Consider the following 25,385-nt stretch of genomic DNA (forward strand, 5'->3'; position numbering starts at 1 on the left):
TACACAAACAGCTTAGTCGGGTGGGTAAGTGGGGTTACAAAACTGGAAAAGAGGAAGATGGCTCCTCTTCCAGACTATTTATAAGAATAGTAGGGGCCCTGCCCCTTATTACTGCCATAGGCTATTATTTTGATGGACACAATCCTGGCTACACCCCCTCTTCTCCCTTAACACCTGTGAACTAGCAATATTCCATCACTAAACAGGGTGCTTATCGCTCCTCAAACTTATTCAAGTATTCGGATCTATTAAGTCACCCATTGTTTGAATCTTACATTGTGCTAATTGTGGCCAGAGGCCGGCCCCACGTATATATAATGGCGGCCGCGGCACTGAAGGGGTTAACCCCAGTGCTGCGGCGCCATTTTGAAATACCCAAATAGGCGCTAGGCGCCCTGTATTTAATGTATTGCCGGCGCTAGGCGCCGTGTGTTTAAATGAAATATTTTGATTGTACCGCAGCCCCGGACCTTCCCCAGTGGCTGTGGCGACGATATGTTGGTGCTGCAGCCCCGGATTCCCTCCAGCGGCTGCGGAAGAGCGATAGGAGGGCCCGATGCTGGGCGCCTCGGCTCCACAGGACAGTGCATGGAGCGGCAGAGCACTCCACGCTGGGGGCGGGAGCTTAGCGGGAGCTTAGCTCCTGGTGCCCCAGCGGGCTGTAGCTGACTGCCGGGGACCGGGAGCAATGCTCCTGGTGCTCCAGGGTAGCAGGAAGCCGCCGCAGCTGGGACAAGTGTCCCGGGCTGTAGGGTTAAGCGCCGCAGGACTGGGCTACCCGGCTCCCTGCACGGCGCTGGTTAACCCCCGGTGCGCGGCATCGGGGGCACAGTGGACCTCATTCAGAGTCGGTCGAAGCGGCCGCACGGTCGTACGCCACCGATGTTCGCTAAACTGCGCATGCATAAAGTTCGCAATGCGCGTGCGCAAACTAGCCGCTACGATCAGAAATTTATCTCTCCTTGAACACAGCCAGGTCGGTAGTTTGAGTGACAGATTGAGGCGTTTGTGGGTGGTAACAGGGGAAGGTGCTTGAAAACGGGGGAGTGGAGATCCGAACGCAGGCGTGCCTAATTATGCGAACGGCGTTTTATGGGAGTGCATAATTAACAAAGTAGTGTCATGGCACACGTGACATGGGAGGTTTTTACACTGACATGATCGTAGAGCTTAAGAGAGGGTATGGTCAACCTTAAGCTCTACGACCAGTTCCGATGGTTCCCGATGGTCTTGATTAATCCTTATATGCCCGGAGATGACGTGTAATGCGTACGAGAAGGGGGCGTATTTTTTTTTACTTCCGGCCGCTTCCTCCCCTTGGTCGGCCAGCTGCCGATCCGATCTTAGGGACGCAACATGCGAGTGCATCATTTGCATATCCGGCCCCTTTTCCCGTACGACCGTGCGGCCGCTTCGACCGACTCTGAATGAGGTCCAGTGTGCTGCCACTGTGGGCAGGGAGCCTAGCTCCCGGCGCCCCAGTTCCACAGCAGAAAAGCGGCCAGCAGTTAACCCTTGGTGCGCTGCACCGAGGGGAGAATTGTGATGGGCGCACACTGGGGGTCGGGCTCTCGATACCCGTGGGTATTACTTTACAATCAAAATCCGAAAGGCCTAGAATCGATTTCAATTGCTTTAGTGATACTTCCACAATAATTTCTCCAATTCACTAACTTAATCCAAAGGGCCCTCGGTCTTGTCGCGGAAAACCGGTACGCCTAGAATCTATAAGAGCACCTGTAATGACAGATCAAATCCCTGCAAACTAAACCATTGTCTGGCCCCGCTAACAATTAAATCATCCAAATAGTGTGCCTCCCCCCCTTGACGTGTACTCGCTTGTACGCACCATTGCAAAAAGAAAACAGTAAACAGAACAACCCCTTGGAAAGCACTTATCTACCGAATAAGCTTCAGCGACTGCACATCCCATATACTGGAAAGATCCGGGGTGAAGTGGCATTAATCGAAAAGTGGATTCGATATCCACTTTAGCCAGGGGTGCTTGCCTGCCAAAACTTTGTACCCTCGCAGTGCCCGCTCGAAGAATTGGTAAACCAGCGGATATAACGCGTTGTTGACAGATCAGCTTACCAAATAGGAAATATGCTGGATCAATCTAAACTTGCCCATCTCCCTCTTAGGTACAAACCCCAACGGCAAGCTGCATAACCCCCTCAAAGGGAAAAACAAGAAAGGGCAACACATGTGCCCCAATCTAACCTCCGCTACCGATTTACACCGAACGACTTCCGGGCTATCGCGTATGGTCTGAAGATTCTATTTGGATACGACGTATATTTTGTGCATTAAGAGCAAACGCAATCCCATAATAAAAACCCTCTAACAAAAAAGGCCGCTTCCTCCAAAGGAGGATAGTGATCAAACACTCCCACAGTTCGCTCACATTAATTGGCGAGGGCACCTGATTTAATATCCACCCCCCCCCCGCTGCTAGTTGCGGTGTCCCCCTCATCTCCGCTCCTGAAACCCCAATATGGCTGCATTTTCTGGCCGAATGACAGTTACCACACAGCATACAAATACGCCTGTACCTACGCCCGACTCCTCTGTAGCACTGCTGCATTATTGAACGAATAGCATTTACCGCAACCAGCATTTAAGGTACCGTGACAGGTTGGACAGGGCTGCTTCCGGGCTATCATGTAATCCAAGGTATTTTGGACTGCCGAGCGACCTCTAGCCCAAACTCTACGTCCTGAAATCCTAACTGAAACACTGCCTGACCCTCCTGCTTTTTCCCGAAATACTGAATGTATTTCAGCACATCCATGTATTCCCCGGCCGAGTTTCCCAGTAAACTCGACGCAAATACATACACGCCAGTTCACCAATTCAGGTATGAACGACGGGCTCCTTTCACAACTACCCCAAAGTCCTTCACCCGATTTAAACCTTTTAGAATCTGCCGTAATGGCGAACACGACTACAATACTTGCCTTTCCCAGACCGCTTCCTAATTTCGACCTCAAATCCCCTAAGTATAGCTGCGATTGCACAATGGACCATATCCCCCGCTGCAACCGGGACCCTAGCTGCTAATACAGTACTATATCACTTTGGGCTTTTATGCTTACCCTTAATCTTTTGCGCAAACACCTTATGAACTTACGGGGCCTACCGGTGTATCTGGAAAAAATGCTATAAATTGCAAAGGAAAGGGGGAACGCTGAACAAAAGGAAAATACCATGCTCACCAGATCCTGCAGAGGAAGGCCCAGCCATGACTGACTGCACGCTAACGCTTGTCCCTCGATGTGTGGTGTGCCCACCACGACTTGACTCGCCGTCTGATCAACCTGGACAGCCAAAGACGCTTCCTGTGGAACCCTGAAAGACTCCGAGACGGCAACCTGAGGACTTGAAATAATAACACGTGAGGTAGAAGCATGGGGTGTGACCTATTAGCTGATCAGGATGGTGAACAGTGGTAGTGGGCAAAGGAGTAGGTGGGGGAAAGGTTGTGTAACAGCGATGACATGTAGTGGCGGCTTTAAATGCCGGGAAAACCGTCGGGCGTGACATGTTGCAGGGCGAGGTTGGTAAAAAAGGGGTGGGGGGGGCGGCGAATGAAAGGGGGTGTGGCTGATGCTGCATGATTGCTGGGAAATAAGGGGACCAATCAGTATGAATGAAACAATGGGTGGGCGCTGGGAACGGCCTGAATGCGTGTATTCAGGGCCGCATAAACAACCATTTTCTGCACATGGGGGGGTTGGGGGGCTGACTGAAGGTGAAGAGGGGGAGGGGGCTGGGTGTTGAGACCCCGGCTCCACACTAAGTGTCCTAGGGGTGAAGGAGTCCATAGGGGAAGCCACCGGGCCTAGCGCCCTGGGGCTAAATGCAATGTGGAATTGAAGGCACTGGTGCATAATGCGGTGGGGCGGGTGGGTGTACAGCAGGGGCCATTATGGCGATATCTGCTACTGGCTGGGGGCAAAATGGCCACCAGGATGTCGTGGGCGGGGCCAGCCGGTGGTGTGGGGCGCGGGGAGGCTAGGTCCGGCGGGCGATACACAGCCTAGTGGGGGGGTCCCCATCAGCCAGGCTTAGTGAAGGGGGCGCTGGAGCTCCCGGCGCGCGCACCAGGAGGGGAGGAAGGCATGGCATTGCGGCCTGCCGGATGTGCATGTCGCACCTGGAGGAAGCCGCGACTGCCTAAATGAAGGGTAATAAGCAGTGTGGTGGGGGGGGACAGCGGTGACAGGGCACGCCGGGTTTGGAAGCGGGGGGGGGTGGGCGGAAAGGTACTGCTTCACTGGGGCATGGGTGGGGTAAGGCTGGATATGGAAGTGAGGCAGTAAAGTTACAGCTAGTCAGATTACAGTGGAGCAGAGGACAGCAAAATTAAACAGAAACAGTGATACTCAGCCCAGTCTGGTTCCAAAACTGAAAAAGAGGAAGATGGCTCCTCTTCCAGACTATTTGTAAAAATAGTAGGGGCCCTGCCCTTTATTGCTGCCATAGGCTACTATTTTGATGCACACAATCCTGGCTACGCTCCTCTTCTCCCTTAACCCCTGGTGAACTAGCAATATTCCATCACTAAACAGGGTGCTTATCTTTCCTCAAACTTATTCAAGTATTCAGATCTATTAATCTCTTTCGCCGCTTGGACGCTTTACAAGGGGCAGCTATGCACGCAGTTCTCTGTTTCACGTAGGCTCTACACACTGGGTTCCGCATCCATTCTGCTACCATATGTACATTTCCCGATCACAGTAACATCTTTACGGCTTTGTTATCGCAGTCATCAAAGAGATGTACAGAGCAAATCATACTGACAAACATTGTTATTGATTTTTATACATCACTGAAAAATAAAATGTAATCTTCTCAGCAGCAGGAAAGGATTAATAACTGTTTTGCAGAATAGAGTCAGATTGTTTCAAAAAAATTTAGAAAATATATTCAATTGGTTCAAGTTGGCTTAAATCTCCGGCTCATAAGTAGATATGTTAGAATCAACTTTAATATATGATTTAATATGATATGTTTCTATTGGAAGCAGCAGAAATGTTAATATAAATATTATTTCCATACATTGTTACCAATTGGGAGCACTTAATAAACATTTTAACATTTTGTTGTTATTTTGGGCTCCACTACTGAGAACATTATTGGCTGATTCTGAGTCGGACAAAACGCACCCCGTCTGCGGCTTTTGCCGGTCACATATCTTTATGCAAATGCTGCTACAAAGCCCATCCCTGATGTACACCCATGCATCCGAATATGCAAGGACTGAGACGTCTGCTCTCAGCATTCGTAAATGCTGAAATAGCGCTCGGGGCGTCTTTATATGCACCATCAGTCGCACCATCCAGACTTGCAACAGTCCTATGGCAGGTGCAGATTTTCTGTCTGAGTATGGCCTCCTATGTAAATGATTAAGGGTCTGTTGGGCAGATGTACTAAGCTCTGGAAAGTGATACATTGGAAAGTGATAAAGCACCAGGCACTCAGCTCCTAACTGTCATGTTAGAGGCCTTGTTTGAAAAATGTCAGGAGCTGAGTGGCTGGTAGTTTATCACTCTCCAATTTATCACTTTCCAAACCTTAGTACATCTGCCCCTGTGTACGCAAACACTCCCATAACACCCCCATATGACAGACCATCTCTGCGCATCTGATTAGCCACTCCCCTATCACTGGCCAGGAACGCCCAATACATTTTCAATGTACTTCTCCTCGCCGTGGGTGTTTTCTGAAATCGCAACTGCGACTCTGTATGAACACAATCGGGCCCGCATGCGCGGTGCAGACTTAATGTGTGCACAGTAACAAAATAGATTGCACAACATTGTCCGATATCGACTTAGTGTGTGACTGAGAATCAGGACCTGTGCTTGAACTGTAGAGGACACTGGAGAATGTGGGTAAATTGCTCTATATTTATACTTTTCTTAACCAGTCCTTAATTGGCCTCTTTGTCACTTGGTGACCTGACGTCACTTGCCTGCTGTGTCCGTCCATTAACAATACATTCGCCATCTTATCACAATGTAAACATGTTTTCCTACATCATTGAGGAAATGAATGTTTGTGTTTATCTTGTAGGTTCTGTGGATACAATAAATCCGTGCACAGTCCCGATGAGAAAAGGCTTCACATTGGAAACGGTCTCTGTAAGTAGTGTGATTTATAAGTTCCAAATAACAATATTTATGTGGGAACAATGCAGTCACATGTATACTCTACAGACTGCAGTTCCACAGTACTACACAGACGCATGTGATCAACAGTTATGGTACTTCAAAACATGTAACATGTAATATCACTTACTGCAATACCATTATTTTTATCACTATAATTATGGTTAAGTATGGGATATTACATATTTGCTTAAAATAAAAATAATACATAATTGAAAAAAAGTATAACATGTAGGATAACTATAGAACAAGTCAGCCAATGACCTTCAGTGATGTCACTAGTTCCCAGTGAATTGATAGGCTGCATTCTCATTTGTGTCTGCCTCTACTGTGTATGAGTAGTAGATGCACTTTGTTACGTCTCTGGGTTTTTTTTAGATTCACATCAGGACCCTTGTGATTAGCTTTGTAGTTAGGAGGATAGTTGAAGCTTGAGGACTTGTTCAAGCACTCTCTCATTTAGACCAATACTAATAGTATATGTACGGTTGCTTGTGAAGGAACAGATCTGATTTAAATCTTTGGGAAGTACTGAATTGAGTGCCGGAAGCATGATAGCTACAGTATATTGATAATATTGTTCTCAGAACTGCAGTACAGTAGAGGCAGGCTGTAGATGTGACATCAGTGAAGTGCCTGTAATACCAGGGGCAGCCTGCAGGAGATGTATATACTTGAGTGCTGCACGCTACTGAGAGTAGAAATGTTGAGGAATGCACCAGCGTGTAGTGGGACACCTCCTGGAATCAGTGTGAAGTGCAGAACAGCCAAAATGGTAGATGCTTGAGATGAATGTGGACTGAATAGGATGCAGAATGCACTTGCGTTGCAGGTAGCTGGAGATTGAGGGCCTGATTCAGACCCGCTCACGAGCGCTCGCAAGCGGGTCGATGGTGCCCAAGTGCGCATGCGCACGACGGAGGCGTCTCCATCGTGCGCATGTGCGAGACCCGAATAACGTCTCGCACCAAAGGGGGCGTGCCGTCGATGGTGATTGACAGCACGCCTCCTTTGGTGGGCGTGCCGGGGGTGTGGCTGCCCAGACGGAGGCGTTCCCATGGGAACGCCTACCGTCTGGGTCCGGCCCCACTGACATCACTAGTGATGTCAGTGGGAGTGCTTTTGGCTCTGATAGAGCCAAAAGCACTCCTGGGCTTGCGGCAGCGAGACCCTACCTCAGGGTCTCGTCACAAGCCTGATGGTCGCGATGGTCTTGACCATCGCGACCATCATTTTGGCCGCTCAAATGCGAGCTGCTCCAAAAAGGAGCAGGGACGGCCCTGATTCAGAGCGAGCGATCTGTCAGAGCGTCTGGCTCTGAATCAGGGCCACTGTCCCAGATGTGTGACACACTTAATTACTTACTGTTTTAATTGCCTTTGGTGTACCCTTGACCTGATCCAGCTTTCAAGAGAGTTGTTACTAGACTTATTGGTGCCCTGTGCCAGAAAGAGCATTGGCACCCCCCCCCCCCCCCCGTTTTTTAAATAGGGTGATAATACACCCGAAAAAGGGCCATGGTCTCATGGGGAAGGGCCAGGGAAGAGATACGGGAGGCCAGGTGATAAAATAAGAGGAAGCTACTAGTGAGAATGATAATAACCAGGAAAATTGACAGGCCTGAACAGCGCCCCCTGCCCTGCGGAGCCCTCTGCCATGGCACAGGTCTCACTACCCTGGTTACGGCTCTGCTCCTCTGGGTACTTCCATCAGAATAAGAGGGATACTGGGAGGGGCTTTGATTAAACCAGGGGTACATTGGATCAGCACTGGACCATTCCAGGCTTTATCTAGCTGATTGGAAGAATTTCTTATCAGAGGTAACAAAAACTCAGCAAGTTAATGTAGTGAAATCCACCCAATACTAGATTTTAAGTTTTAGGTGGATTTGTCTACCTTTGGGGTCTATTTGTCAATGGCAGATAGGGCCTCTCCCTATTTAGCAAGCCCTAAAGCTGGAAAAACTATTGGCTGTATCACCGGCGATAGCATAGGGAAGCCCATTTAGGAAGCCAATGTACAGTACCTGTACTGCCGCTTTTTTTCTATTTTTTTTTTCTTCTATTTTAGAATTTTTTAACTGCTACAGCGAGACTAAGTCCAGGGTATTGGGTACGGGATGCTGACGCTCGGGATACTGGCAGTCAGAATCCAGATGCCGACATCCTGACAGGGTTAGGATACCGACGCTTGTTGGTCAGTATCCTATTCCTCTCCCTACCTCTAACCAGTGGCGGATACGGGGTGGGGGGGGGCGATAAGGGCAATCACCCCCCATAACACTCATCTCCTAGCTCTGCCCACCTACTTATCCTGCAGGCAGCAGAAGCTGGTGTAAGCTCCGGGTGCCAGCCGGGACCTGGCCGTGCCAGCTACATGCAGTTAGGGACAGGGCTGAGACGAGTCAGGCACCCGGCCGACCAGAGAAGGAAGTGCTGTGGCATGGGATTTGTAGTTTTTGTTCTACTGCTCAGTAGCAATAAAATATAAACTACAAATCCCATAAGGCATTGCGCACTTTGTAAAGATGGCCGCCGCTGGAGCAACTGAACTCAGCATGTGAATTTGGTGACTGAGTAACAGCCTCACCAAGCTGGGACTGGGACCAAATAGTACACATGGCAGGTCGCTTAGAACTTGAAGAGGGAGAACCCTACACTGCCAGCTAGGACCACTTAGTGACTGATCCAAGGGTGGGTGGGGGCAGGGTGAGTATTGGGGGTTGAAGGGAGGTGAGGTGAGGGGGGTCCTCTTCAAGTCTGCAAACAGACTTATGGATTTATTTATCAAGCGGTGAAAACCTGGACCAGTGGAGAAGTTGCCCATGTCAACCAATCAGCTTTGAAGTAACATTCATCAAGTACAGTTTATAAAATCAAAGGTAGGAGCTGATTGGTTGTCATGGGCAACTTCTCTAAGTTTTTCACTGCTTGATAAATAAACCCTCAGTGCAGTGAATGAATGCAATGATACACAACACTGACTGTACAACAAATGAGGTGAGTGAGAGGGCTTGATAATGGAATTGTGATGTTTAACTGTTTTTGTTTTTATCACCACTCTAACCCCTCTGCTGCTATAGGACTTATGGTCAGCAATGCATATATCACTTGCTTAGTGGCAACTACATTGGTGCAGTTGGTCATTTTATTTAATCTTTTTCACATTTGATTTGAAATTCAACTACTTGCTAATTAGACCGGTGGTTCCCAAACATTTTCAAATCACGGCACCCTAGATCATTAGCATCTTTTCCACGGCACCCCTGGGCCAGAAGTTTCTTGTTGAGAAATTCAGCAAAAATTAAGGACCTCATTCAGAGCCGCTCGCTATTTGCGGTCGTTCGTTTAATAAAAAGGGGTGGCTATTCAAATGAACCGTTCGCTCTTTGCGGTCTGTTCACGCCTATAAGTCTGAACGAGCGAGCAAAACTTGCGGTCGAAATTTTGATAAAAACGCCCCCTGGCCGCTCGCATCATACGTCATGTCCGCTATTTATTAGATTAATCGAGTACATCGAACAGCGTATGAACTGCTCGCTATTCTTGTGGCTGGTTTTTCCTACCACAGTTTTGCGAGCAGTTCTGACTATAAATCAACCAAGTGACGTGGTCAATGACGCTGCTGTTTTAATTATGCACACCCATAAAACGCCCGCTTTGACCTTTAAGCACGCCTGCGTTCTGATCTCCACTCCCCGTTTTCAAGCACCTTCCCCTGTTACCACCCACATACGCCTCATTCTGTCACTCAAATTTGCAGGCCCTCGCTATATAGCGAACGAACGATTTTCGGCCGCACTGCCTGGTTCGCGCATGCGTACTAAAAACCGTACGCATGCGCAGATGTGCGAACATCGCTCGGAACGAGCTTACTGCCGCTTACGAGCGGCTCTGAATGAGGGCCAAAATGAAGAAAATTGTGCTTATATGTCACCCTTAGGGTAAGTTATGTGGTGGTTTATAGGGCTGCGCTTCTTTTGTCCACATATTGTTTTGATTGGCAGCCATTAATACAGGTTTTGCCACACATCACACTGACTAAAATACATTTTATATTCTGTACTGGACCACCAACCCGTGGCACACCTGGAAGAGCCGTGAGGCATCCAATTTGGGAACCACTGATTTAGAGTAAAAAGTTGCAGCCCTGCATGGTGCAAATTCTATAAACTGGGTTATGGTATCTGTTGGCTGAAATTGGAGTCGATGTGTATAATACATCATGCGGGTATTAAGGCTGATGTTTGTATGTAAGGTATAACATGATGTGCACATCTTAAGTATGCATATATGTATCCCACTGGAATGTCAGATAGCATTGGTGATGCAAAAAAATAGGCTCCTGTTTTAAAACATGCTAACTGTAGATTGTTTTTTTTTTTTTGCACGTGTGTGTGGGGAAAGGAGGACCCTTTAGTGTGGCGTTTGCTGGAAATGAGCACGAAGTCTATGCTTCACGTGACACAATGTGTTGCACGGATACCTATATGGGCTGTCACTGTGTTTTGGGGATAAGAGGGCTATGTTTGGTATGGGCTCCTGTCACTGTGACATGTATTATGTTGTATATTGAGCTTGTAATATGTATTACTGAGAGTTGTTATTGTTAGGCTGGCAGTAGTGGTATCTGAGTAGAGGAAATTTGCAAGGGCCCAAAAGAGTTGGGATTGAAAGTGGGAGGGGAAGGACTGTAAGTGGGAGGAGTAATAGGTAGAAACCGGAGGAGTCAGTATTCTTAAACCGCCCCCCCTAAAAGTAAAGTCTAGATCCGCCACTGCCCCTAACCCCCCCCTTTCTGGTGCCTAAACCTAACCTCCCCCTCAGTGCCTAAACCTACCCTCCCCCTCCCAGCCCCCTAAGCCTAACTCTCCCCCTTAGTGTCTAACCCTCCCTCAAGTGCCTAAACCTCCCCCTACCCCAGTACTTACCGTTGTAATGCCGGCGGCGGAACTCTGAAAGGTGTCGGGATTCCAGCACCGGCATCCCGACTGTCAGGATTTTGACCATATCCCAGTCCGGGCATCCAGTGCAGGGCACATGTGTTACATGTCATTGTTGGGTCACGTACGCGTAGAAGAGACCCGGACTGGCCGACAAAGTGGTTGGTCACCGTTCTGGGAGGGTCGAGGCCAGGGTCACATCCTGTCTGGCTGTGGGAAGCTGCAGCTCCCGCATTCTGACCAAAGGAGCAACAATCACGTCCATCGGTAGCGATGGTTGCAGTTGCGCTCGCAAATACAGTAAGGAGGTGTCCATTAAGATGGACGGAAGTGCAAGGCCGCTTGTGTGCGGCTCTACAATTTCATCAATCTCTGAATCAGGCCCTTTGTTTTGTGTATTAATCCATTTAGGAAGCGGGAAGATATACTGAACACATTGAGAAAATGTGCAAATTGGCACCTACTGTAGTTTTACTCATTACTTCTCGGACAACGTATTGAACAGACTCTTGCTTAACATGCACAACCCATAAAATACATCCTCTATCTGTAATTGACAAATGAATAACTTTTTATGTGTACTGGAACTTTGCGCGTCTAATGTTGTTGCTGTTTTATTGGAGAGCAGTGGCAGATTCCCGCCTGTTTGGTAGACATTTGGTGCCAAGTCAATGACTGAAATTGCTTTCAAATTATGCTGAACTAGCTGAAGATTTTGCGATGGCCATAAACAGTCATAAAATGTGGATAAATTGTGTCTCCAGCGAATGGGTAATTTACACAAGAGGCTGATACAGCTGGATGCATAAAATGGCTTGCTAATTATTACTGTAGTGAAGATAGAGAAGCCTTGATTACCACATTATGTCATTCAGTTGTGGCCCAAGTGTTTTTCTTATTCACCCGGCTTTGTGCTTTTGCATTGATTATCTAATTTATAGCAGTAATGCTGTCTAATGAAATGTTCTTGAATCATTTTGGTGAAAAAAAAGACTTCTGTTGTTAATCTACCCTTCCCATTCATGGTGATTCCTCCGGGAACACTCAGATCAGTGTTGTCATCATTTGAAAATCTCTTTACTGACAATTTTCAGAAAAATTACCGACATCAAGTTTTACTGACTCATTGTTATATAGCCTAGGCAACCTCCTGTCACTGTGTGAATTGCCTGGGTAGGAAGTACAGCTCCTCTCTCCTGCTTCCCCTGCTCTTTGCTGGCTCGTAGGTGTGAGTTTTATAGCAAATGTTGTTTAAACAGTGTGAAAAATAGTGTCATAGCGAGGCACACCCACCAACCCCCCCCTCTCCTCGCACATGTGACATCATGATGTCAAGGAGCGGGAGCTGAGCACCACGCACATCCTAAGGAGGCACTGAAAGGTTTTTTTAGGTTGCGCACCCTGCAAGCCAGATACAGTTGCTCATACACTCCTAGTTATGGATCGGAGTGTGAGGTGGTATCACACGTTGCTGGTACATAAATAAATTGGGCATCAGACCATCTCTTTTTCCCACATATAACTCTTTATTTACTGTACATGATTTCTCCACTCCAGTACAATACTTGAGTTGCAAAACGATAACTGGTAATGGGAATACATATAGCTCTTGTCTCCTCCTACACATACTGGGCCTCATTCAGAGCCACACGCAATCCGCATGCAATGCCAATGCTCACATAGTTCAGTGATCATTTGCAACTGTGCATGCCCTAAAATTTCTCCCACAAAGGTGCTGGTACAATCAGGTCAGGCGGTATCGGAAAGGTGGTGGAAAAGTGATGGGCGTGCAGACGCCTAGCATTGGCGGCCGTGGTCAGGTGGAAAAACTCCTGCTGAGTGCTTAAACATGTCATTAGATGGCACATATGACAGTACAGCATCACCTTTCTCCACCCGCTCAACCTTTTAGAGTCTCAAGAATATGGTAGCATTATATAATGTTGCATAAACTCCTCTCATCACCAGCACAGTCTTAAAGCAGAGTTTCAATGAAAAAGGGATAACTCTTAACAACGGTTGACATACAATCTCCATCTCTCCAGAATGGCAATTTACATATGCTCCAAACCCAGTCTGCCTCCCTCAATTGCCAGAGCCAGCGATATGAAGACACTCTCTACATATATCTGTACTTGTTCGCTCCCCCCTATATTATATTTGTTTATGGCAGTACACAATGCAATCAGGCTCTCCTACAGCCTTCACAGCTCCCCTATATCACTAAGGGGCTCTTCTACTGCTATAGGGCTTCTACTGCTCTTTATGAAACTTCACACTAGACCTCACGACCACTGGCTACTGTTTTTTTTTTATCTTGGGAAATACTCCCCCTCGATTACGGTATGATGGTCTTGTCCCTTGTGAAGGGCAGTTCTCCCTCCATGGTGGGTTTCATGGGACAATTCAATTCTGATCAATGTGCTGTCATTATGTGCAGCTGCGCACATCACTCAGAATGACTAATTCGGGCACAACAGGTGTGGTTGGAGGCCATTCCAATCTAAGAGTGTACACGTATACAACAAAAGTAGCTATATTACTCAATACTGCAATATATATTGTGCAGTACAGTCAGTGGTGGTCATTATTATGTCATATTTATATTGAAAAGTTTATTTTACTGGCTAATAGTTGATGTATTTTCTATCGACTTGATAAATTTACTGATAGTTGGCAGGCAAGTCATAATTGGGTGTAAAAGCCAATGAGGATCCTAATGGGTCCCTAAAAGTATAAGAGTGGTCCAGTAAATAAATAAAGTAACAAGAACTCTCATTGCCTAAATTATTCAACTTGTACATATACGTATAATCAGTAGTATGGCCTTGGTACAGATTATTTTTCCACATAGTCCTCATACTTAAGCATTGTTCCATTGGTACACCAAGGCATCTAGACCGGTACAGAAGAATCAGTGTCAAGCACCTAATGCCAGGACATGATGGTTTGACGAACTTCGCTGTCGGTTGCAAAACGCCTTTCAACCAAGTGCTTTGTCAATGGTCCAAAGAAATGGAAATCACTTGGTGCCAGATCAGGGCTGTAGGGAGGATGGTCCAGTACCTCCCAATGGTAGTGCCATAACAACTAATGCGTGTGGTTGGCTGAGTGTGGCCTGGCGTTATTGTGCAGCAATACGATGTCTGTTCGCAGCAACCCAGGTAGTTTTCGATAAATTGTCCTGCACAACTGGCTCAATGTGTCACAATAGTGGACAGCATTCACAGTATCAACAGGAAGCACGCCCTTTTGGGCCCAGAACACGATCGCCATAAAATTCTTTGCTAAGGGACTTGTTTTGAATTTCTTTGAAGGTGTGGATGATGCAGGTTTCCATGTCATAGGTGCTTGCTTTGTCTCCGTGGTCACATGATGCACCCACGTTCGCGTGTAACAATAGGCTGCAGGAACTACACCCCCTCCCTCCTCATGGTACCGCGTCAAGTGCACAAGCGATAATCCCATCCTATTGGTTTAGTGAACTTCTGTGAGTGCTTCGGTACCCAACACTTTTTCCTGTACCCCAGTTGTGCACAGTTCTCACTGAGATGTTCAGTTCATCAGCAATATAACTAATTCGAATGCATCTGTCCTCCTGAATCAGACCATCAGTGAGGCACAAATTGCCATCTGTAATGGACCTGCTTGGCCTGCCAGACCGCTGCTCACTTGAACGTCTGTCCTGCCATTATCAAATGCAGTGCACCAAACCCAAACCTGTTTCCGTGACATGGCGTTGGGACACTATGACTGATATGAGCGCAGTCTAATGGCCGTGAGGGGAAGCAGTGGTCTACCTGCTGTGGCCTGGTGGGAAATTAGAATGAGATAGAGAACATTACACACGTGAGAGGTCTTGTTACCTTACTTATTGAACCACCCTCGTACATTAAAACAAGATTAACGTGAAGATCTTTGATTCCCTCCCCTTTCAAAAACATATATGATGTGCTAAAAAAGTTCATGAAAATAATGGATTGCTGCAAATTCAAGAAGCTGCACGGGGTATGTAGTTAGTTGCTGGACTTCATTGGGTCTGTGGTGCACACAGTTCTGGAGCAGAGCTCTGTGGCGCCACTAAACATGGCGGGGCTGCTGGCACCAGGAATTACAGCACTGCCCAGAGTGCGGCTCTACAGCTCGCACACCGGTAGTTGCAACCCTGGGTGGACACAAGACATAGAGATATTAATATAGTAATGTGTACAGTGGGCTTCTCCCCATTATGTTACACCTTGCCCTCTCCATTACCATATGGAAGAAAAGGTGTAAAACTTAAATAAAAGGGCCTACACCAAACTCTCGTGTACCTACACACTGCAGCAAGAACCGCCTGGGACACTTGTGTAAAACAGAAATTGTGGTTTAATAAAAGTATTGATTCACCCCAGAACCAGCACCCAGCGCTACCATTAGGCTAAACTAGGCAATGGTTACTGAGCACGTAAAACCGGGGCTGTAGCAGGATAGTAATGCCCCTCATGACATCACGTTGAGGGTGCGGGCCCTGGGACCAGGAAGCAGCTGAGCACCCGGCGCGTGCTAATGCACCCTGCAAGCCAATTACAGGTGCCGCCGTCTAGGCCCTGCACTCACACACACAACCCTAATCACAGCTCTCCCTAAAAACACTGAATGTTGCAATGTTACTCATCCAGTGTTTTAAATGTCCCTGCTGTATCCCCTACTGTACATATGGCCTGATTCAGACCCGGACGCTATCCACAGTGCACTCGCTATTGCCGATGGTTGCTAATCTGCGCATGCGTATGCATCGCAGTGCGCGTGCGCAAACTACATAGTGCGTTCGCAGATCCCTCGCTCGCACAGCAAAGCCAGCCCAGCAGAGTGAGCGACAGGAAAGGCCGTTTGTGGGTGGTAACGGGGGCAGTCCAGTAAAAACGGGTTGAGTGGAACTGCGAATGCAGGCATGCCTGAGTGTTTCAACGCCATTTTAGAGGCGTGCATAATAAACAGGCAGCGTCATAGTACACGTCACCAGCCATTTTTTTACTCTGTTTTCCTCGCAATGCTTGCAGTAGAAAAAAGCTACCACAAGCACTGCGTACACATCCGATAGTGGTCGATGTACCAATGTTTTCACAAACTTCCAGGAGATGACGTGGGGCAGTGGGCGTCTCTGCATTCGCTAAGGGGAGTCTGCATACACAAAGCGAACGCTCGTATAGGTAAGATGGGCATGCTTATGCCTTGGCGAGCGATCGCTCCATGCCGCGTCACTATTTTGCATACGCATTGAGCGAGCGTACGCTCATAGCGACCGGGTCTGAATCAGGCCCATAGAGCACTGAGAAACAGTTGGCTATTGCTCCTCAACACCAAATATTTACACTGTGAGAATTAGATGTGTTAGTTTAGTTTTATAGTCTCCTGGCTACATTAGAAAGGCAAAATGACTCCATTTAACCCAGTAAGTAGGCAAACTCTCAATTGCTGTTTTCTGTAAAAGTTTGAATCCAAAATATCTTGTGGCTGTAAAAAGACTTTGGCACAAAAACCGCTTTCAAAGCATCACGTTATCTAATTGGAAAATCTCATAAAAGGAGTTTTTCCACATTTGGATGACTAGTGGTGTTTGATAAGGTGTTTCGGCTTCAAAGCCGTGTAAAAGCAGGAATGTTAACACCTGTAATTGGAGGCTAAATATAAGTAGCTCTGTATGACAGCTATGAATTTGCTAAGTGTAGCTTGTGTGTATAACAGCATATTCTCCTTCTCCATACTAGCAGGCAATCGATTTTTCTGTACCTAGTATTGGAAGCAAGGTATATATTGATATGATATTGTATACATTGTATATATTGATATGATATTGAGGGTAGCACAGTGGTTAGCATTATTGCCTTACAGCGCTGGGGTTCTATTCCGACCAGGACCGTATCTGTGTGGAGTTTTTATGTGCTCCCAGTGTTTGTTTGTATTTCTTCCCAGAGTCCAAAAATACACTGAAATGTGTATTAACTGCCAACAAAATGGTCCCCAGATACTAGGAGACTTGGCTTCAATGGGATAGAGACTGGTGAAAAAAAATATCCTCTGTAAAGCGCGGGGTAATATGGTGACATTATACAACTAGACAAGAATAATATTTAATTGCAAAGTACATTGGGGCTAATTCAGAGTGGCCATGTGTGTGTAATGCCACGGAAGCCTGGCTCACTACTTTATGCTAACGTGGGTTTCTGTTAGGGATGAGCGGGTTCGGTTCCCTGAGAACCGAACCCACCCGAACTTCGGGGATCCGGGGCGATCCGAGCCCAAGCTCGGATCTCCCTGTCTGCCCCGGATCCCTCTCCCGAGGCAAAACCTCGAGATCTGCTGTCGGATCTCGAGGTTTTGCCTCGAGCGGCCATTTTAAAAAAAATGCCTTTGCCTTTAATGGGCAAAGTGCTGATTGGCTGACAGAGCCGTCTGTCATGGCTCTCAGCCAATCAGCATTATGGTGCTCATTTGCATGTAGCACGGACTCGTGAGATCCGTGCTACATGCATCTGTGTGATTGACAGTGACACAGAGCACAGATGGGTCAGTGAGACCCCTCTGTGCTGCTGTGTATTTCAATGACACAGATGCACGCACGGACCAGGAGATCCGTGCTACATGCATCTGTGTGATTGGCACAGAGCAATGACAGGTCCGTGAGACCCGTCTGTACTGCTGTGGTAAAAAAAAAAAAAAAACCTGTGTAAAAAAAAGAAAAAAATGGCGTGCCCCCCCCCAAAAAAGAGCAACCAGCCCCGGGCATTAGTGACCCAGTGCTGGGTGTGCTTAAATACAGGGGACAAATGACGTAGGGGTCCCCTGTACTTAAGCACAACCAGCACCGGGCTAGTCAGAACCAGAGCTGGTTGCCAAAATACGGGGGACAAACGACGTAGGGGTCCCCCGTATTCTGCGCAACCAGCTCTGGGCTCTGATCCGGTCTTGGTTCTGGAAATACAGGGGAAAAAAATGAGTAGGGTTCCCCTGTATGTTCCAGAACCTGCACTGGACTTTTTCTAGCGGGGGGCTGATGCCACAGCCAGGGGAGCCCTTTCACCGGGCCCCCCAGCCGCAGCAGCAGCCCTGACCGCTAGTCAGCCCAGGCCGGGGATCCATGGAGAGCTGGGGACCCCCCCAATAAAGGGGTCACCCTCTCCAGGGCACCCCAGGCCCAGGCTGATAGCCCAGGGCTATCCCCGCCACCCCTGGTGGCGGTGGGTGGCGGGTTGATTGTGTGGTGTGGTGTAAATAAAGAATATCAAACATTGTCTTTACAAGTAGAACTGCAAGTCCCAGCAAGCCTGCCCCGCATGCTGGTACTTGGAGAACCACAAGTACCAGCATGCAGGGCATTAAGGGCCCACTAGTACCTATAGTTCACCTGTAAATAAATGTTTAAAAAAAACACAGGACACACACACCGTGACAGTATAAGTTTATTAAACATACATACACACTCACACACATGTACACATACTCACCTATGTAACCCTGTAGCATCGGTCCACTTGTCCAGTAAAGTATCCATAGGGGACCTGTGAAAAAAAACATACTCACCATCTCCTATGCGAGGTTCTGTCCTCTTCGTTCCAAAGTAGGCATCCCCGGACTTGGCAAAAAAAAAAAACGAAAACGCGATCCACGAACTTAGTACCGTTCTATAGAACGGTACTTCCCGAATGAGAGCTTAGCGGCGGGGTATCACCATGGAAACCCCGCTGCTAAGCATTCATTGGGTGAGAGAGGCCATCTCCCGTCTCTCTCAGCCAATGAACGGCTCCCTCCATTGTAGTCAATGGTGGGAGCCGCAAGGTTATTAAAGTTTACCCTCCGGTTCCCACCATTGACTACAATGGAGGGAGCCGTTCATTGGCTGAGAGACGGGAGACGGACCTGTCATTGCTCTGTGCCAATCACACAGATGCATGTAGCACGGATCTCCCGGGTTCGTGCTACATGCAAATGGGCACCATAACACTGATTGGCTTCCTGTCTGCCACTGCAGTGCCACTCCTAGATGGGCCACGTGTTTGTGCCGCCCACTTGTGTCGCTTAGCATAGTCATCCAGCTACCTCGGTGCAACCTTTTGGCCTAAAAACAATATTGTGAGGTGTGAGGTGTTCAGAATAGAGTGGAAATGAGTGGAAATTAATGTTATTGGGGTTATTAATAGCGTAGGAACAAAAAAAGGCCCATTTTATGTGATTTTAGCGTTTTTTTTTATTTTTTAAGAAAAAATCCAGATCCAAAACACAAAACCCAGAACCCAAAACACGGAAGGGTGGTTTTGGCAAAACCAATCCAGATCCAAAACACGAAGAAAGATCCAGATCCAAAACCAAAACACAAAACACGAAAAGTGGCCGGTGCACACCCCTACTTTCTGTAGCGCTAATGCGAGGATCTGTGTGGCTACAAGCCGCTCCGCTGTTTTTCTGTCCACAGCCGCAACCGTCGTCATTAATATCAGCACTTGCCCAATACCCATACTTGGTGCAAGAGATCTGTCTGAAACGGGCTTCAATTCTCTGTAGAGTTCAAAGCTCAAGTACACGCCCACAACACTCACATGACACTACTATGCAACACAACACTTCCATGTGATTGCATTGGCGCCGCCCAGTTCCCGCCCCAATATGTTCATTTCAGGGAAAGACCGTTCTGGCAAAGATACGTCCGACTCAAAATAAGATAGAGATAAAATGCGTAAATTCACATCTGCCTATGCGCTGTATGCAGAGACCTGTCTGACTCAGAATCAACGCCATTGTATTACACTGTGACAACATAGTTTATAAGTATATATATATATATATGTATATATATATATACATAGTTTTTCTTCTTTATAAGTATATTTATTTGAGTTGCTTAAACAAAGAATGTTTCAAATATAGCTTCTATAGGGTACTTACTGTACATGCTCTCAGTAGATTTAATATCCAACCATAAGGCACTTCTCAGCACTGTGCATCAGGACACATGAATTGAGAATACTTACAACCATTTTAGCAATTGCTGATGGTTCATGAATGTATTTGGTGGTAATTTTGGACCATCCATCATTCATTAAACTGCTATATTATAGCCTAATTTGTCAATGTGATCTGTTAATCACTGTATTAGCAATCACTCAAGCAGCATTCACCTTCCAGTGAGCCCAGGGCTACACACCACGGGCAGATCCGCAGCTGTCCCTGAGTTTGTACAACATCCAAGTTGAGGGAACCCTATGCTAGTTTTTATAGAGTGGGATCGGTATGAAATACCGGCTGCTCAATAGCCGGTATAAATCCCGACAGCAGCATCCCGATACTTCAAAATCCCGACAGGGGTGGTAAGTATGCTAAGCCTACTCCTCTCCCACCCTAACCCTCCCTTTGTGGTGCCTATCCCTAAGCTCCCCACCTAGTACCTAACTCTAACCTCCTCCCGGTGGTGCCTAACCCTAACCCCTCCTTCCCACACCCTAAACCTAACCCACCCAGGGGGTGCCTAACCCTAACCCCCCCATCCCCGTAGCCTAACCCTCCCTGGGGGGTGCCTAATCCCACCCCCCTGGGGGTGCCTAACCCTCAACACACCCCCCGCGGCTGAGACCTACGAAGCCCCGCTTCCCTTCGTTCGGGATTTCGGCATGGGGCTAAAGATAGGCATCGGGATTTCAACGCCTATCTTTAGTCCCAGTTCAGTCTTCCACTGTCGGTATTCTGATGGCCGGTAAGCTTTTTCACTTCTGCTCCATGGGAGGCTTTTGTCCTCCCTGAGCTCGCCTTAGGACACCTGCGTTATGGTTTGACAGGCATCCTGGCCGCCGATAATCTCACAGCATGCCATAAGAGTGTAGGATGAAAGCAGCAAATAAATAGACACTTAAAACTTGCAGGAAAATAAAAAATAACTAACAAAATGTTTTTCTTTATCACAAATCATAACAATACTTTATTGATCCCTTCATTCTATCCTATGCTTAACGATATATCATCAGAAGGTCGACAGTAACCATGTAGACATTATAATGTTGACACCATGTCCACTGGATTATTGTCAAGGTCTTGCCTACTTATTTAACTCAAGCCTCCACCTGCTGCCATTAAACACATAGTGGCTAGCTATAAGTGGCCGGGCTCTCGGGTTGGGAAGCAGGGGCCCTTGGTCAACAGTGTAACAGCAAAATAACATTGGAGGCATGTATAGAGTAAGCATGGATGGAACGGAGGAGAGGGGAACCGATACTGGTACCTTAGTTCTTAATCTGGTTCGGCTTCCGTTGTGTTCCACTGCTGTAGTGTCTTTCCCAACACAACTTGTTCCATGTCAGTGTGTGTCAGTGGCTTTAGAAAGCATTTAAATGTAATTCATACACTACTGGAAATACATATCAAACACAAATATATAGATTTCAATAGTAAAGTGCAAGAGAATAGGTATAATAATAATAATAATAATAATACACAGGGGAAACCCCTTGTTTAATTCAAAGAATTCTTCCTTCAGTAAACATTATCTCCTTAAACTTAAAGACAAGTATACAAACTTAAACCTTCAAGGAGTATTTGTGCTGTTGCACATATTCAGATATGCAACTAATTAATGCTTTCTTCAGTCTCAGGGTTCCTCATATACTCTTTCCCCTGATAAAGAGAGCAAGTTATTCAGTATCTACTCACATGAGAGCCAGTGCATTAATTATCCTGACACATTCACTTCTACTAATGATGAAACCACCATATGCAAGTGAGATGATCTTGAAATAAGCAGCAGTAGGGACCTTAAGTATCAGAGTTGGGAATATGCATCATAAAACATAGTAAACATGACAGGTGGATCCTACTTTATTATGTCTACTTATTACCTGCCCGATGGTATATGATATATGTCCCTTCCAAGGTAATTTGAATCTTTAACTCAACATTTGGCATTAGCTAAGATTCAAAAGAGGACTCCTAACAATACATATAATTTTACATTTTGCATAAGTATAACTTGAAGTTGCAGGTAAAATGCAGCGTTGTGATGAAGGGCTGAACTACATAAAATACCTTTAGTTGTGCAATTTATATTATAACGGTGACCACTTCTTTTGTAGCTAATTGTTTTCATTAAACGTTGCTACATGAGTGATTTGTAATTTCTGTGTGGTCCATTGGTCTCCTTTCACTGCTCAGTGTTGCAATTTAATCTCCCAACATTCGCTTCAGGCTATTTATCTCGTTCATAGGGTTTTCTTGTGATTAAGGTCATGAGATTATTCACATGGAATCGTAATAAATTGTGCGTTTTCCTGATTAATTATGTGAGATTTCATTGCTTGAAGGAATCTTTCCAATGTAACTCTAGTCTAATTTTAATGCTCCTGCCCTTCTATTGAGGTATATGGAAGGTGTTTAGTCATGGACTAAAGCCACATTCTGATAGTAATTACTGTACAAGGCCAGTTCCACCCAGCACACAACACACATCTCCCATTCTTCCTACTTATATTTCAGTAATCACTCTCATAACTTCCTGATTCATGGGGGCTTGTACTCAAGTGTGGAAGATGTTTACAGGAATTGTGCTCTGCAGTATCTCCAGTATGCCCCATAGGCTCTGCGATATCTCCAGTGTGCCCCGTAGGCTCTGCGATATCTCCAGTGTGCCCCGTAGGCTCTGCGATATCTCCAGTGTGCCCCGTAGGCTCTGCGATATCTCCAGTGTGCCCCCGTAGGCTCTGCGATATCTCCAGTGTGCCCCCGTAGGCTCTGCGATATCTCCAGTATGCCCCGTAGGCTCTGCGATATCTCCAGTGTGCCCCCCGTAGGCTCTGCGATATCTCCAGTGTGCCCCGTAGGCTCTGCGATATCTCCAGTATGCCCCCGTAGGCTCTGCGATATCTCCAGTGTGCCCCGTAGGCTCTGCGATATCTCCAGTGTGCCCCGTAGGCTCTGCGATATCTCCAGTGTGCCCCGTAGGCTCTGCGATATCTCCAGTGTGGCCAGTTGCTTTTGCAGATTAGCTGGGGTGCTTATGTATTCTGAATATTTTACTCCATCTTACTGTATCCTGCAGATGCTCACGTGACATGAGACGTGGTCACTGTATTCACATTTCTGTACTTAGAGCCGTTTTATGGCTCGCACAGCTATATGATATTATAATTATAATTATATTATATATTATAATTGTAAAAGCCTATTTTGATGGGTACAGACAGTGCTGTCATTAAGGTGTGAACCAGAACTGCTATTGATGATCTGGTGTCCTGTGGCCCTGACCCCCCTCTGAATTGCACACAAAAACACCATTCATTTGTATCTATTATTAGCTTTATCACATTAGCTGCTAATGCCTGCAAATTACTCTGTCACTGACTAAGCAGCCAATTACATAGAAAGGGCAGATGTGTCCTCATACACCTTTTCTATCTGCGCTATATGGCGTGAGATGCCTGGCGTGACCCAATGGATAGCAATTCTTGTGCTACTTATTTTTTTTTCCTCAATTTTGCTACTTTTTCCTCAATTTTTGTATCTTCCCATATAGCATACTGGGTACTTAGGATTCACTTTTTTTGTTGCAAAGAAATTGCTATAATGTTGTATATTAAGCATAACGATGCATGGTACAGGTCATTCATATCGGATCTTTCTTTTTGTCTTTTACTTAGCATGCATACTTTTTCCTCAGTTTTGCTACTTTTACCCCAATTTTATGCTTACTTTGCTTATAGTGTTCTAGGTATTTAGGATTAGTACATTTGTAGCAAAGGAATTGGTATAAAGTGGCAGAAGAAGCGTGACGATGCATGGCACGGGTCACTCGTATCGGACCAATCTTATGCCCTTTTTACCATAGATTGTGTACTTTTCCCTCCATTGTGCTATTTTTTCCACAATTTTAGTACACTAGGGGGCCTATTCATTAACACATAAAATTCGATGGAGGTAATTAGGTTTAGAACTCGCATGGAGTTCTACCTTATTACCGGAGGAATTCATCATTCCTCCTCTCCATCAGTATCTATTCCGAAAAGCTGTCATTTTTGCGATGACAGCTTTTCGGGAAATAGATAGATATCGCTGGCTACACTAACTTACCGCAGCTGGAAACAGTGCTGCGCATGCGCTGTTACATTCGTAAACCCAGCGCATGCACAGCACTACTTAGAGCTGCGGTAATTTTGTGTGCCCCTCCCCCCCTCCGCTCACCTTTCCCCTGTCCCGCACTTACCTGTCCGCGCAGCAGCCTCCGGCTCTGTCCTGCTGGTCTGACACATGGTCTCCCAGCACACCACAGTACAGATTAGAGAAAAAAAAAGTTTTTCTTTTTTTTCTAATCTTTATTGTGTTCTGCTGGGAGAACACAGTGTCCGACTAGCCTCCGGAGCCAGAGGACGCACCAGAGCGCCGGAGGGAGATGTCGGGGGACCTGTCCAGCTTTAAGCAGGTAAGTGTCACCTGCTATTTGCCACCTCACAGTGGCGGATAGTACCTCCATCAAATTCCGAAAATACATAATGTTCGGAATTTGATGAATAGCATGATTTCCATATCCCCATACTAATGTATGGGGAGTGTGGAAATAAACGCAGGGGGACTTAACCAGGAGATATCAGTGATATCTCCTGCGTTAAGATACTTCATGAATACTAAAATAACGTTATTTAAGGAAATTGTCCTTAAAAATTTTAATTTAGTGTTGATGAATAGGCCCCTAGATACTTAGGATTAGTATAATGGCACGGCTAAATCATAAGGTCCGTGTCACACTATACGGGGCTATTTGGCACGATTGGAGGACTGGTGTATGTGGACACACTCGTATCTAATAAAATGGGCACTCAGAAAAAATCAGTTCAGGCGTCGCTCCGGTGACATCTTGCACCATGTTAAAATGTGACTTACTGAAAATTTGTGCCTGTGAGCGTAGTGTACTTTATACCTGTGGCCCCTCACATTTAAGAAGTGGATCGGGGGTGTTCAGAGGTAAGTACAGTACAGTAAGGGTGTGGAGGTGCAAATCTACCAATTATTCTAGAAGTTTGTTCAACCAATTTTGACTACAAATGTTTTTTTTCCCCAGATACGTCTTTTAGGAGGGGTTTCTATGTGTGTACCACCATAGCCCTGGTGCAAATTTCCAAATAGTTGACTGATTAATTTTTGCATATGACGTATACTGGGCCGCACTGAAGGCGGTGCCACCAGTGCCTGCCGCCCAGGCAGCACCATTACAGAGTAAACATGGAGGGGATGTGGAGGTGACAGAAAGAAACATA

At 46.5% G+C, this 25,385-nt stretch overlaps 1 protein-coding gene across 1 annotated transcript in view; it reads left to right on the plus strand.

The window, feature by feature from the left end:
• The window catches only part of EPHA3 (EPH receptor A3), a 409,832-nt gene that overhangs the window by 309,671 nt on the left and 74,776 nt on the right, over positions 1-25,385 (plus strand). Inside the window, exon 9 of the mRNA XM_088442029.1 lies at positions 6,082-6,149. Coding sequence (XP_088298155.1) covers positions 6,082-6,149 — 68 coding nt within the window. The remainder of the gene's footprint in view (positions 1-6,081; positions 6,150-25,385) is intronic.

This window comes from Taudactylus pleione, unplaced genomic scaffold (assembly GCF_031769625.1).
Source record: "Taudactylus pleione unplaced genomic scaffold, aTauple2 ptg000303l, whole genome shotgun sequence".
NCBI lineage: Eukaryota > Metazoa > Chordata > Amphibia > Anura > Myobatrachidae > Taudactylus > Taudactylus pleione.